The sequence below is a fragment of the Calliphora vicina genome, chromosome 1 (assembly GCF_958450345.1).
Source record: "Calliphora vicina chromosome 1, idCalVici1.1, whole genome shotgun sequence".
NCBI classification, from domain to species: domain Eukaryota; kingdom Metazoa; phylum Arthropoda; class Insecta; order Diptera; family Calliphoridae; genus Calliphora; species Calliphora vicina.
The window spans coordinates 157,241,588-157,257,640 of record NC_088780.1 but is presented as its reverse complement, the minus strand read 5'-3'; the positions used below and the strand labels follow the sequence as shown (position 1 = coordinate 157,257,640).

The 16,053-nt window shown below is 31.1% G+C and overlaps 1 protein-coding gene across 1 annotated transcript in view; it reads left to right on the top strand.

Annotated features, from left to right (window-relative positions):
* Positions 1-16,053, top strand: part of Ptp99A (Protein tyrosine phosphatase 99A) — a 584,596-nt gene that overhangs the window by 506,502 nt on the left and 62,041 nt on the right. The window contains exon 8 of the mRNA XM_065503698.1: positions 15,030-15,227. Within this exon, the coding sequence (XP_065359770.1) occupies positions 15,030-15,227 (198 nt within the window). The remainder of the gene's footprint in view (positions 1-15,029; positions 15,228-16,053) is intronic.

Sequence of the window (16,053 nt, the reverse complement as noted above, 5' to 3'; positions counted from 1 at the left end):
TTTTTTCTTAATTTTTTACATAAAATGAAAACCTTAATTCCCAGTGGTCCTGCAAAAAGTTCCTCTAAATTGGAAATATATCTTCTATCCTTGTCCTAAAATTTTTGGGATTCCAATGAGTTTTTTTGAGACAACTATCAACCGTTCGAAATAATTAATTCTTTCTTTGTTTCCTTTTTACTGGAGATTTCTATCCATAGACAACAACTAGATAGATAACTGAGAGGCAAAGACCTAAGTCTGTTGTCAGAAACCTAATTCATGAGTTTTAGTAGTTTTAAAATTGTAACAACTCTTTATTTATTCAAAATGTACAACAACCACAGAATTAAATAGCCACTCAATGTTTTTTATACACGTTTATAAACTCTCAGAAATACAGACACAAATTTATAATGTACACGAATTTACTTGAAAAACACAACACACTTTAAGGCACTCAGTTGATGTTTATTCGAAAAGCGTCTCTGATAAACTCACTAACGACTGCAACCTCTACCACTATTTATAACACTGCCATCTGCACTCTAGATTGCTCTTTAACTGTCAAAGTTCGAATATTCTAGATCATACGCCATCTGTGGTGTACTTTCTACAATGTTCTTTAACTGAATATTCGAACTCAAACAGCGTTGCCAACTTACGATCAATGGTCAACTGAAAGCATTTATTTAATAATGCCCACAGATATGTTACAGTTTGCTATACAGCAATGTTATTTGAAAGCATTATGCTATTTTTAAATCAGCCCTTAAAATCGTTATATTTGAATTAAAGTACAATTTCGTAACAATATCTTATTGAGTTAATTTAGTTTTCAAAATCAAATTAAGTTTGAAATCCTACTTACTCCAGTAAATACGAATTGATGCATAGGTATAATTTTGGAATTTCCAAAGTAATTTATTTATTCCTTATTGAATCATTAACTTTTTCTTGACTTAAAGATGCGGGATTTTTTTTAAATGTTTGTATTTTATTTTGAAACATTTGTACAATATAAATTTATTCAAAGTATTGGCCATTGTCAACTATGACCTTTTCCCATCTTTCTGGCAAAATATGGATTACGAGCCTAAAAAACTGCTCATATTTTGTGGCCAAGATAGAATCAAGCCAATATCGGATACTCAGTTCCAAAGATAAAGCCTTCTGAATCGATCGAAGCAAACTTCCGAACCACTTAAATCTAAATACTTTTCAACAGGTTTTGCAACATGTGGCCTGGCGTTGTCATGATGCAATATTACGGTTTCATGTCAGGCCGCATATTGTGGGAGTTTTTTGGCAAATGTTCGATTCAAACGAATCAGTTGCTTTCAGAACAGTTTCCTTATGATGGTCTGATCAGATTTCAGCAACTCATAATAGACAGGACGCTCTTGCTCCCACCAAAAACAGAGAATTACCTTAAAGCTGTAGTTATTTGGCTTTGGTGTCGATTCGGACGAATATCCGTGCTTCACATAAATGGTTATCGTAATGGAACAAAGCGTCATATGCGGGAAGTTTTGCTTTACCCCTTTAATTTAAAAAAAAGAGTGGCGCTGAAACACACCGATTGCTCACCAAAGCTTATGGTGAAGGTTCAGAAGTGGTTTAAACACGGAAGACAAAGATCGCTCAGGCCTGTCAAAAAAGTTTACAGACCAAGAATTGGCGACATTACTCCAAGAAGATTGTTGCCAAACTCAACAAGAGCATGCAAAACCATTGGGAGCTATTAAAGCAGCAATTTCAAAACCGTTTGCTAGCAGCAGGATTCATCCAAAAGCAGGGAAATTGGCAACCATACGAATTGAAATCGTATGTGAAGCTGGCCAACCAGCCGAATCGACACCAAAGCCAAATATCCATGGCGCAAAGGTAATTCTCTGGGAGCAAAAGGATCCAATCTATTATGAGCTGCTTAACCTTCTAAACAGCAAACTTTAAAAAACTAAAAAAAATTGTCGAATAAATGTTTTTTAGGGAAATTTTGACCCAATAAACTCAGAACAGCCATCAGAAACTAATAATTGTTGTTGTTGTAGCAGCAGTGATTTCTGAGTTGACAGCCCTTGGCCGAGTGAACTCGGGTCATTCCGGTGAGTAGAACCGGCTGTAGAACAATAATTGTGATACGATTTTATTGAAATACGAATTAAAAATAACTAATAAAAAATATTTCGAATAGATCAGGCGAAATTACACACGTGCTAAAATTATGACATCACTCACAAAACAGCTGACAGAACAGAAACTAAAAATCAGAATGCATTTCGACCTTCGAGGGAAATGTTAACAAATCTGTAACTAAAGTCACAGTTAAATTTTAAAAATAAAATTATAATTACTTTTTGAGATAATTGGTGTTTTGTAATGCATGCATTGAGGAACTCTTGCGGGTTTGAGGGTTAAATCTGGCCAGATTATTACAGGGAACCTACACCGAATGCAACTGATACGTTTGAAGCAAGCATTGGTCGAAAAACGCCCAGAATATACAGCCAGATATGAAATCGTAATATTCCATCATGACAAAGCTCGACCACATGTTGCAATACCTGTTAAAAAGTGGTTGAAGAATGAAGTGGTTGGCAAGTTTTGCCTCATTCGCTTTATAGTCCAGACCATGCGCCGTTCAACTACTATTTGTTTCGATCGAAGCAGAACGCTCTTTCTTGGATACGCTTCACTTTGGAACGGATATTGGCTTGATTCGTTTATGTACTCAAAAAATGAACAGTTCTTTTGGCTCTGAATCCCATATATTGCTAGAAATATGGGAAAAGGTCATGGCTAACAATGGCCAACACCATAGAGACAAATCATAGGTCTGATACAACAACAAAATACATTGATTTACATATATTTTGTTGTTGCAACGGTTAGGTTTTTGACAGACTTAGGTTTTTGAAAACTACGTCTCGTCTCTAAGTTACCCTATGGTCAATACATTGAATAAATTTATTTTGTACAAATGTCTCAATTCAAAACTTAAAAAATTTTATTAAAAAATTAAAACATTGAGACATTCTGTCTTAATTTCACCCCTAGCATCCAATATCTATATCAAATAATAAAAAAAAACAATTAATTGACACAAAAGGAAACCATTAAGTCTGCCTTTAAATGACATTTAATGCTTTTGATATTTCAAAACTGACAAATTCACCTTTAAGTTTTACAAAGTAGAAAGAATTAAATATTTGAAGAGACTCATGTTAATATTTTAAGGATTTACAAATGAAATAACAACTGGATAAATAAAATAAAATTCTCTAAACTTTACCCTCCTGACAAACAAAAGGTGTTTTTGAGAAAAACGTGTATGGGAGAGTGAATGCGAATGAGTGTTTGAGAGGAGACTTTGCTGCTAAATGGTTTATGTTTCTTAAACATAAAAAACTTTTAACCCTTGTCATGTCATTATAATTGTGTGACTGGCTTTTCTTCATACATTCTTAACTTTTTGTTTAGATGTTGCTGTTGATGCTGCTGACTGTTTGTCACACGACAAAAGAACAGTTCGAGACTAAAGCAACGAACAAATACAGTAGTAAAAGAAGTATCAGCAGCAGCAGCAGCAGCAGAACAAAAACATATGCCTGACGTATTTGTTAAGTGAGTTTGAAACAAACAGTTCAACAACTTTTTCTCCTTTCTTATATCCTTCAGAAATACTCGCAAAAGAATTGTTGTTTGTGTGTTGTTCAAACGTGTGTCAGTGATGCGAGTGGCTGAATGCTGTTTCTGAAGACTAAGAAGACGTATCATGTCGTAATATTTTCCACTTGTACGTGCATAAATATCTACCATCGTCATTCATGTGATAATTTTTAAGTTCCTTTCTTTTTTTTTTACTTAATTTTTTGTACTTTTTCTACTGCTGTTGAATATTGTTGTTTGAGTGATATTTGTTTTTTGTTGTTATTTTCATGGCATTTAAACAAGTATTTTACGTCAAATTTATTTAAATATATTAAATGTCATTATTTCGAGACTAATATGTCTGTCTGGTTCGGGATAATTTTAGGAGTAAGGAGTGAGTTCTATTAAAAAGTTAGAAAGTCTTTAATTTGTTAATCATTCATTTAATTTGCAGTGTTTTGAGTGTTTTGGTTTCATACATTTAATTAAAAATGTTTTAATTTCTATTTACAAAGTTTGGAATTAAGTTAAACATAATTTGCAAGAGAATTTAAATAAAACAGAAATTGAATTCAAAGATTTGAAAGTATTAGTTTTTAATTCAAAAGTCATTGTGTATTAATTCCTTATACTTTATAAATTGAGTTGAATTCCTATTAAAATTCATTCCTTATAGAACTAATGCCTTATTGAATCACTCAAGTTTTCTTTAATTTAAATCCATAGCTTAATAAAATATATGGAAAGACTAAATTTTTCTTCAGATTGAATGCAGAAGCAATCGAGACTAAAGAGGCATGATATTTGAAATGTAGGTTCCACTCTCCCCACTATGACTAGGACTAGGGACAAATCTGGGCCGATTTTCGCCATACAGAGTACTTAGAACTAATTTGTGCAAAATTTTATCGGGATTGTTAACATATTTAGGACTGCTCAAACAGTATTCCGGGACATTTATATGGCGACTAGGTGAGATCAAGAACCAATACCAGACAAACCTTATCAACAGAGAATTTCAGCCAGCTAGCTCCTTTCCTGTTTTCAACAGACATACGGATGAACGGACATATCTAGATCGTCTTAGAATCTTATTAGGACCCAAAATATATATATTTATGTGGGTCTGCGACAAATTTGATGATGTGTTACAAACGGAATGACAAAATCAAAGGTTGTTATAAAAACATTTCTTTAATTTGAAAAAAAGTGACGCTGAAGATGTTGAATGTGTCTCATCGGTTTCAACGTGCGTGAGATGGTTTATGCGGTTCAGAAGATGGTGATTTTGACACAGAAGACAAATATCGCCCAGGCCAGCTAATAAAGTTTGAAGACTAAGAATTGGAGGCATTACTGCATGAAGATTGTTGTCAAACTCAACAAGAGCTTGCAAAATCATTGGGAGCTACTCAAGCAGCAATTTCAAAACGTTTGCGAGCAGCAGGATTCGTCCAAAAGCAAGGAAACTGGCTATCATACGAATGTGAAGCCCGACCAACCAGCCGAATCGACACCAAAGTCAAATATCCATGGCGCTAAGGTAATGCTTTTTATTTGGTGGGACCAAAAGGGTCTTATCTATTATGAGCTGCTGCAATCATACCATAACATCACAGTGAGCCTGTACCGAATGCAACTGATTCGTATGAAGCGGGCATTGGCCGAAAAACGCATATGATATGCGGCCAGATATGAAACCATAATATTCTAACATGACAAACCTCGCGAGGCCTCGGTCACATTATGCAATAGCTGTTTAAAAGTTTTTAGAATAAAGTGGTTGGGAAGTTTTGCCTCAACCGCTTTATAGTCCAGACCGTGATTATTTAGATTACACAGGGCAACAAAATCCAAAAAATTGTAGTGGCTTTTTAAACCACTACCCAATTTTGATGTATTGTGGTTCCAGTAGTACAAATATGGTTCAATTTTAAATTATATGGAGAAGTTTTTTTAAATTGTGATTTTCAAAAAGGGTTAGTCCGATATTATTGAAGTAAATTTAGGAAAGTTCAAATTTACATAACCTTTGATATATTTCTATTACGTTTTAATCGGATCAGTAGTTTCGGAGTTATAATAACAAATTGAAGCAAAAAATATATTTTTTATGTGAAAATATCAATATTTTTTGTTTTAAAAAAATCATGAAAAATCGAAAACGGCAGAAATTGTTCAGATTTGTTGCTTTATCGCAAAGCCACATGTAATAGGTACAAAATGATATATCGATCATAAAAATCGATGGATTATTTTCGAATTTATTCACAATTAAGTGAATTCGCTCATTTTCACAAAATTTAACTTTTTTGTTTGATATCCATAAAATTGAGTAGTTAATGTTCTTCTTTCGATTGATAGAATTTTGAAAACATTTTCCCCATGCTATATACAAATTTTCACATATATATTGAGTTTTAATCTGCTCAGTAGTTTCGGAGTTATAATAACAAATTAAAGCAAAAAATATATTTTGTATGTGAAAATATAAATTTTTTTTTGTTTTAAAAAAATCATGAAAAATCGAAAACTGCATAAATTGTTTAGATTTATTGCTTTGTAGCAAAGCCGCATGTAATAGCAACAAAATGAGTTATCGAAGATAAAAATCGATTGATTCTTTTCGAATTTATTCACAATTTAGTGAATTCGCTCATTTTCACAAAATTTTACTTTTTTGTTTGATATGCATAAAATTGAGTAGTTAATAATATTCTTTCGATTGATTGAATTTTGAAAAAATTTTTCCCATGCTATGTGCAAATTTTCACATATATATTGCGTTTTAATCGGCTCAGTAGTTTCGGAGTTATAATAACAAATTAAATCAAAAAATATATTTTGTATGTAAAAATATAAAATTTTTTTGTTTTAAAAAAATCGAAAAGTGCAAAAATTGTTTAGATTTATTGCTTTGTCGCAAAGTTGCATATAATAGCAACAAAATGAGGTATCGACGATAAAAATCGATTGATTCTTTTCGAATTTATTCACAATTAAGTGAATTCGCTCATTTTCACAAAATTTAACTTTTTTGTTTGATATCCATAAAATTGAGTAGTTAATGTTCTTCTTTTGAATGATTGAATTTTGAAAACATTTTCCCCATGTATGTACAAATTTTCACATATATATTGCGTTTTAATCGGCTCTGTAGTTTCGGAGTTATAATAACAAATTGAAGCAAAAAATATATTTTTTATGTGAAAATATCAATATTTTTTTTTAAAAAAAATCATGAAAAATCGAAAACGGCAGAAATTGTTTAGATTTATTAGTTTATCACAAAGCCACATGTAATAGCAACAAAATGAAATATAGATTATAAAAATCGATTGATTCTTTTCCAATTTATTCACAATTAAGTGAATTCGCTCATTTTCACAAAATTTAACTTTTTTGTTTGATATCCATAAAATAGAGTAGTTAATAATCTTCTTTCGATTGATTGAATTTTGAAAACATTTTCCACATGCTATTTAAAAATTTTCACATATATATTGAGTTTTAATCGGCTCTGTAGTTTCGGAGTTATAATAACAAATTGAAGCAAAAAATATATTTTGTACGTGAAAATATAAAATTTTTTTTGTTTTAAAAAAATCATGAAAAATCGAAAACTGCAGAAATTGTTTAGATTTATTGCTTTGTCGCAAAGCCGCATATAATAGCAACAAAATGAGGTATCGAAGATAAAAATCGATTGATTCTTTTCAAATTTATTTACAATTAAGTGAATTCGCTCATTTTCACAAAATTTTATTTTTTTGTTTGATACATTTTTGTACTTAGGTAACCATGATGCATCAAATCTATATGGAGATTAGTGAAGCCTTTTTTTGCTGTTGACCTGTATTATTTAACTTAGGTCTATCACAAAAAAAAAGTAGAGTTTCTAAACTGGTTATATTTCGACATTTTGAAAACGGTTTCTTAACAATCTAAACAAATGCAAACGAAATGTTTAACTATTTTTTTATTCTTATATTGATTAACAATTTAAACACAATTTCCAAAAGTAATGAAGTGAAAAACCAATAAATATTTATACAAATCAATTAATGTTAAAAATAAATAAAAAAAAAAACAGAAAATCTTGTATAAAATATTTATTAAGAAAAAAGTGGAGATTTTATTTCATTTTTCAACAATATTCTCAATAGCAAATAATAGTACCTAACTAAACAAAAATGAATATTAAATCAAAAAAAAATTATAAAAATAAAACATTATTCTGCAAAAATCAGCGTACAAGTTTTGTAAAACAAATCTAAGAAAACAAGAGTTTGGGGCCTGCATATTTAAAATATAATACCGGACAATTTAGATTTCCAAAAAACAAAAAAACAAAACGGTTTATAGCTTTGAGAAAATGTCCTTTATAAGGAGACACCTTCAAACACACCCTAAACAATAACTACCCAAAAAGGAGCATCTACATTAAGGTTTATTTTTCATTTAATGATAAAAACGTTTGACTTTTTGTCTTTTAAGCCTGTAGAGAGCAAGATATACATCCGTTTTTTAGATTTTCTTTATGTTATGGCATATCATTCAATTGAATGACCTTTTTTTTGTGGAAGCAAGAACTATGCAAATGTAATTTTCCAATACAAATATGAACAAAAGAATATGTAGCCCTCAAAAAAAAAAAAACAAAAAAAAAAAAAAAAAAAAGAAAAAAACAAACTGAAAACTGAATTTGATATCCTTAACTACTGCCACAGTTAAAACAATACATGATTTTTTTTAAAGGAAATGAGTGTGAGAGAGAGAGTGATAACAATTCATTTTCATTGTTATTTAAGAATGTTGTTTGTACTTATTGTTGTTGCTGCTAACCTTTTTCTTTAAATCGAGTACATTTTCAAGAAAATCTTAAGTATAAAACGATTTTGTAGGCTTTATTTGTTTAGCTATCGTTTGTGTAAAAGATGCCAGTAACCCTAAATTAAATGAACACAAACAAAATATTTGTTAACCGTTTTTGATTTTTTTTTTTTTTTGAGGGAGAAATCCGATTTTTTTTTGTTGTGGAATTTGGGAATAATGTATTAGTATTGTGGGACAAAAGCACTAAATACTATATTTTTCAAAATCTATACAAAGCTATATTAGAAGCTGGACAACGCTCAATAGCTTGTAACAAACACCTAATAAAGGATAGTTTTAAACATTTGAAATAGTTACTTTAAATTCCTTGATACATGTTCTACGTCATTTTCAACTAATTTCTTAAAAGTTTAAATAACGACAATACAAATGTAGATTTCCATTTCTTTTTAGCTGTCTAAATTATTATATCTCGGTGGTATAATCTCTCTCTATCTCTCTTGCAACATGAAATAAAACACTTTAGATTTCAATTTAATTCATTTACATAATTCAGACTTGAACCTCACTGGTAACTGTCAATGATGTCTTCTGTCCGAAATGTACGTCTTTTATACCTCAGTTTCCATTCCGTCTTGTCCCCATTTGTCTTGACCCAACCCATTAAAACCATCTTCTCATCATCCTTTTCCCTCCATTTACTAAACAAATATACAAAGATATACTTTACAATGACCTTTCTTATTGGGTGTATGATTTAAAAATGCAAAATTGTTTGCTTTTATTTTGAAAGATTTGTACATAACAAAATTTATTTAAAGTATTTGCCATTGTTAGCCATGACTTTTTCCCATCTTTCTGGCAATATATGGATTCCGAGCTGAAAAAACTGCTCATATTTTGAGGCCAAGATCGATTGAATCAAGCCAATATCGGATACACTGTTCCAAAGTGAAGCGTATCGTAGAGGGAGCTTTCTGCTTCGATCGAAACAAATGGTAGTCGGGTCAAGGTCAAGCGGGAGCGACTAAACTTCCCAACCACTTCAATCTATGTTATTTTCAACCGGTATTACATCATGTGGCCGATCGTTGTCATGTTGGAATATTACGGTTTTTTTTTTCGGCTAATGCTCGCTTCAAACGAATAAGTTGTGTTCAATACAGGTTCCATGTGATGGTCTGGCTAGATTTCAGCAGCTCATAATAGATACGACCCTTTTGCACCTACCAAATAGAGAGAATTACCTTAGTTCCATGAATATTTGGTGTCGATTCGGCTGGTTGGATAGACTACACGTACGATCTCTTATGCTTTGGGTTTTCGCAATGGATCTATTTTTCATTGCAACTAATGATTCATTTTGACATACAAAATCGTCTTCCAAGGCTTTTTCGTATGGTAATCAATTTTCCTGCTTTTGGATTAATCCTGCGCTGCTTGCAAACGTTTGGAATTTGCTGCTGAAGTAGTTTCCAATGATTTTGCAAGATCTTGTTGAGTTTGACTACAATCTTCATGGAGTAATGCCTCCAACTCATGGTCTTCAAATTTTTTTGCTGGCCTTTGTCTTCCGTCAAACTCACCACTTTTGAACCGCACAAACCATCTCTCGCACCATAAGTTTTAGTGTGCTTCTGCGGAACTTGTTTCAAATTAAAGAAGCAAAGCAAAACTTCCCGCATATGACGCATTGTAGGTACAAAATTCGTAATCTTTTAGAATAAATGACTGATCTGTACCCTTCAATGATACGCCACCTATTGTAAATCCCGCATTATTAAGTCGTACATCCATTAATTATACCCTACACCACCATAGTTGGGAGGGTATATTGGATTATTGCTGTTGTTTGTAACGTGCAAAAATATTGTTCCAACACCCAATCTGCTCAAGATCACTTTCTGAACCGATCGCAGTTTCAAAGCTAATTCGATAAAGAACGACGTCTATTGAATTTGGTTAGAATCTGTGCATTATTTCTCTTAGCCCCCATATGATTGCCCTATCTGAAAATAGTTAAGCTCTCATAAATATATTGGTTGTACATATATCCAAACAAAATTCAGCAAAAATAAGTTTTATAAAAGCCAAACACGCCACCAAATTTTGGTGCGATCGGTCCATAATTAGTCATAGCTCCCATGTAAGGCCCACTTCCGAAAATGTCTTTAACGAGTATATATTTCTTGAACATTTTGGAATTCAAATAAATTTCATATATGCCACCTAATTTTATGGCGATTGGTCCATAATTATTCATAGCTCCCATATAAATTTTAAAAGAATAATGATCGGTGTAGTTGTTGTTTTCAATTAATTTCTTAAGAAATACTTTCCCTTGACCTTTCTTAATTTAACCAATAAAATAACAAAACCCCACTGTAAATTCCTATCTATGGTGTTTGTTTAACTTATCTAACATTACAAAAGCTTTAATTTAAAGTTAGTTTTCATATTTTTTGTGTTCATTCTTCTTTATTTTTTGCCTATATGTATCTGCAAATATAAACCTTTAAAAGTGGATTTATTTGTTCATTTATAGTGCCTGAGGTTTCAACCTTTGTTATTTTACTTTTTTTTTTTTTTTTTGTTTGCTTCTTTATCTATTTTTGTGTTTGTGATTCCTTTTAATCCTTTTGTATGTCGTAGTGTCAATTTAGAAAGCAAGACAGAAAAAAAGAAATAACACTCATACCCTTTCAGATCCTAAAGGGGTATGGGGGGAAACGTGTAGATGTCAAAGTATGCAAACCTTAGAAAGAACTAAAATACATTTAGTAAAATACACACTTCTCTACAGATATACATACTATACATAGCTTCAAGGATATTCACAGACATAGGACTTACTTACACTCACATTGTAGCTCGAAATCAATTGATGTGTAAAACAAAAGAGCATTCGAAAATTGTAATGGCTTTGAAGGTTAGGTCGATCGGTCAATACTTGTATTTTACCCACAAACATATATGTAGTAATACGTTTGTCTTAAGGAAATATTTATGTACTGGTATTTACATGTTTGGCTATATATGGTTGGGGGATGTTAGGGAAATTCCTAAGTGTTAAGTCATAAGAAAAATTGAAAAACAATACACTCTTATTGTTAAAAGTTTTTTTCCTTTTAGACAAAGAAAAAAAATGAAAATTTAGCAGACATTTTTTTGTAGAACTTCTTTGTTCACTGAGCAGTACTTTAAAGAAATTTATTTCATAACATTTAAATTCATTTAAGGTTAAAGATAAGAAACATTTGCAAGATATTTAAACACACTTACATACATATTTATTAGCAAATAAACATTTGCCAATAAGTTATAAGGAGTGTGGTGATAAAAATTGTACACATTTTCTGGGAAAATTTATATTTTATATCATCTTTGATATATTTTAATTAACCTGTTCGAATGTCGCGTTCTTGTAGCTAAAAATAATCGTTCTACAGAATTGGATGGACATATTTTAATACAAATCAAAGTTTAGTATTTTTAACTAAAAAATAATCACACTAAACATTTTATCTTGACGTTCAAAGTGTGTCGCGTTCATAACCGCAGGGAAGCTTTTAAACAATAGATAGATAAAACGTGTGCGAAAGAAGAAGGAAAAATTGAAAGAGGTCCACAACTAAAGTATAAAGAATATTACAATAAAGCAGCTGAGAAGGTGCTTTGAAAAGCTATCGGCATAGTCAAAACCAAGTAGGAACTTGCTGCAAAAAAAAACAGGGAAGGCAGAAAAAATAGAGCGATAAAAAGGCAATATTTGCTAAAGCAAAAACCCCGCATCTACAGCAAACATTGGAAAAAGTAGTAAAGTAAAGGTAGAAACTGAATTATTAGGTAAATAGTTAAAGCACTATATAAAAAATATGTCGTTGATACCAACGTGACGTGAATATTTGTTGCGATATAAATGTAGCGAGCAGCATCATACTAAACGTTGAAAAAAAAAACAATTGCAATTATCTCCACATGACTACTAACAACAGAAAGACACATTATTTTATTCCAATTCGAAGATATTAAAATTTTTCTAGATGAAGTCGAAAATGAGTTATATATTTGCCACGTTCTGCATTTCATGTTTATCACTAATATTCCTATTGTAGATAGCAATGTTACTAAAATGCTAAAGAAAAATGGAACAAACAAATTGTCGCGTTATTGACAGTGGAATTGCCTAATAAATAAAAAAAAATCGGAAAATTTCTTTCATAAATCCATGTGATATGAACGAAGCTCTTAAAAAATTACACTTGATTTACTTTAAACCAAACATTAACCTTATTACAAGCGTGACGTGAATATACATATGTTGCGATATAAATTCAGTGAACTAAATCATACTAAAAGTTGTAAAAAAAACGATTGCAACTATTTCTGCATGACTACTAACAACAGAAACCCACATTACATTTTTCCAATTAGCGGATTTTTGCATTTTTCTAGCTGCAGTCGAAAATGAGTTATATTTTTGTCACGTTCTACATTCAAAGTTTATTACTAATATTCAACCTAACTTTTTCACTAAACATAGAGCTACTAAACAGCTATTGAAAACTGGAAACAAGAAAAAAAAATGTACGATTTCTTGTCGCGTTATTGACCGTGAAATTGCCTAATATCTAAAATATCGGAAAATTCCTTTCATAAATACATGAGATATGAGCGAAATTCTTCAAAAATAACACTTGATTTACTTTAAACAAAAAATTAACCAATTTTATTGGGTATATGACTTACTAATGTGGGATTTAGAATAGATGGCATATCTTTTAAACATCGTTTTTGTTTTTAATATTTTACATGTCATTTTGAATTGAAGATTATAGTATAAACAACAAAGTTTTTTCTGCTTCGAAAATGTCGAATTTTGCGTGAGGTTTTGCTTTACTTGTTTAATTTGAAAAAAGTGCAGCTGAAACACACCGATTGCTCATCCAAGCTAATGGTGAATGTGTTTCATCGGTTTTAATGTGCAAGAGATTATTTGTCCGGTTCGGAAGTGATGATTTTTAAACGGAAAACAAAGATCACCCAGGTCAACAAAAAAAGCTTGAAGACCAAGAATTACAAGCATTACTCCATGAAGATTGTTGTCAAACTCAACAAGAACTTGCAAAATCATTGGTAGCTACTCAATCAGCAATTTCAAAAAGTTTGCGAACAGCAGGATTCATCCAGAAACAGGGAAATTTGCGACCATACGAATTGAAGCCGAGAAACATTGAAATACGATTTTGCATGTCCGAAATGATGCTTGAACGCTATAAAAGAAAATCAGTTTTGCACCGAATAATTACTTGCGATGAAAAATGGATCCATTACGATAATCAGAAGCGTGAGAGTTCGTATGTGAAGCCCGGCCACCCAGACAAAGCGACACCAAAGCCGGTTCTACGCACCGGAATGACCCGACTTCACTCGGCCAAGGGCTGTCAACTCAGCAATCACTGCTGCTACAACAACAACACCAAAACCAAATATCCATGGCATTAAGGTAATTATCTGTATTTGGTGGGAGCAAAAGGGTCCAATCCAATATGAGCTGCTGAAATCTGACCAGACCTTACAGGAAACCTATACCGAACGCAACTGATTCGTTTGAAGCGATTATTTGCCGAAAAACACCCAGAATATGACCTTGGCCCTTTCGACTACTATTTGTTTCGATCAATGAAGAACGCTCTCTCTCTGCTTCTCTTTGGAACAGAGTATTCGATATTGTCTTGATTCGTTCTTGGCCTCAAAACATGAGCAGTTCTTTTGGCTCGGAATCCATATGTTGCCATAAAGATGTGATTTGAACATTGAATAAATTAATATTGTACAAATGTTTCAAAATAAAATATAAAAATCCAGCATTTTTAAGTCATAAATTGAAACCTTTGTCAACTGATTTAAACTTTATCACTCAAATTCCCAAATACCGCTACTAAAATTAGCGTTAACTTTACTTTTTAACAACCGTAAAAACAAACAAAAAATTCTCCAAAAAACCGATTATTTGATCAAAAAACAAAAACAGATTTTTTCGATAAAAAAACAGATTTTCACAAAAAAAAACAGGTTGGGGAAGCAAAAACTGATTTCATAGTGAAAAAAAGTTATCTTCAAAACCTAAGAGGCTATTTAAGATTTAACAATTAAAGTTACTTTAACGATTTAAACCAAATAAAATGTAAACTTAAAGTCTTATTAGAAAATTAAGGCTTATTTATTTTCTATTTTTAAAGTTATCAAACATATATAAAACTGATTTTGTATTGAAATTTTGTTTTTAAACTTGTAAAAAGTATTCAAATATTCCTACTTAAAAAATATTAACAATTCTCATTTCAAGGCACTTTGTCTGCCCTGAAAAGTATGCAACATATTTATTGACAATGTAAAGGACATGGTATTAAATTAATATGTCTATGTTTTCTTAGTTTATTTGTTAAAATAAGTTATAATATGCTCAAGAAAGAAGCCTTACTTACATATACTTATTTTTTGTAATACAATATTCAAAATTATAATTTTCTTTTATTTTTTTTGAAATATATTTCTAGTGCCAAGTAAACCTCAGAATCTCACCGTATTAGATGTTACGGCAACAAGCATAACGATGTCTTGGCATCCACCTAGAAATCAAAATGGTGCAATTGCTGGTTATCATGTCTTCCATATACATGAAAATCAAACAGGCGTGGAGATTGTAAAACGTAATGCTGCAGATTCAGCCATTACATTTGAGCTGCCAAAATTGAGTAAGTAAAAAGAAAAAACCCAGACATTTATTCATTTATTCTTAACAAAAGCCATTGTATAGCAGTCAGAATAACCAATAAACCAATATAAAAAAACTGCTTGTATGTAATAATAAGTATATTTTTGGCTTCAATTATAATTACCATCACAATAAAGAAAAACTGCACAAATTTGAAGTAATTGGTATTGAATTGAGTTATTTTTGTTTTCTGTTTGTGCTTTTTGACTTTTGATTTAATTATTATAATTAACCTTTCGTGTTATGTTTTTTTTTTTTTGCTTTATATTAATATAATTTGATGTCTTTAATAATATTGGCCCCACAATACAGTTTGATATGAAAACAATACAATAGAGTATAATAATGACATGCTGAACTACTATAACTATATTAATATTATTTGTTCATAAGTATTGTTGTTTTTGCTATACTATATTCAGTACATACATATATATGTATGTAGATTGGAATATTTAAGTAGTTATATACAGCCCCCATAGTACAGCTTAAAGGACGGATATTGCCACAATAATATCATTTATTTATAGTATGACAAGACAATCCTGGCGAATTTTATTTATATTTAAAATGAGGTGACCACATTTATAACGGAAACTAAAGAGAACAAATTAACTACAAGTGAGATAAAGCTTCAAATTAAAGCTAGAGGAAAATGTTTCAACATAAAATCAACTGTCAGCTAAATGTACTAAAGGTCAAAGTTCATAAAAAGCTCAGTTATGTGTTTCTCATTATCCACAGTAATTATCACATCAAATATTACAAGATTGACCTTTAAAATCTCAACTGACCGTCAAATGCTT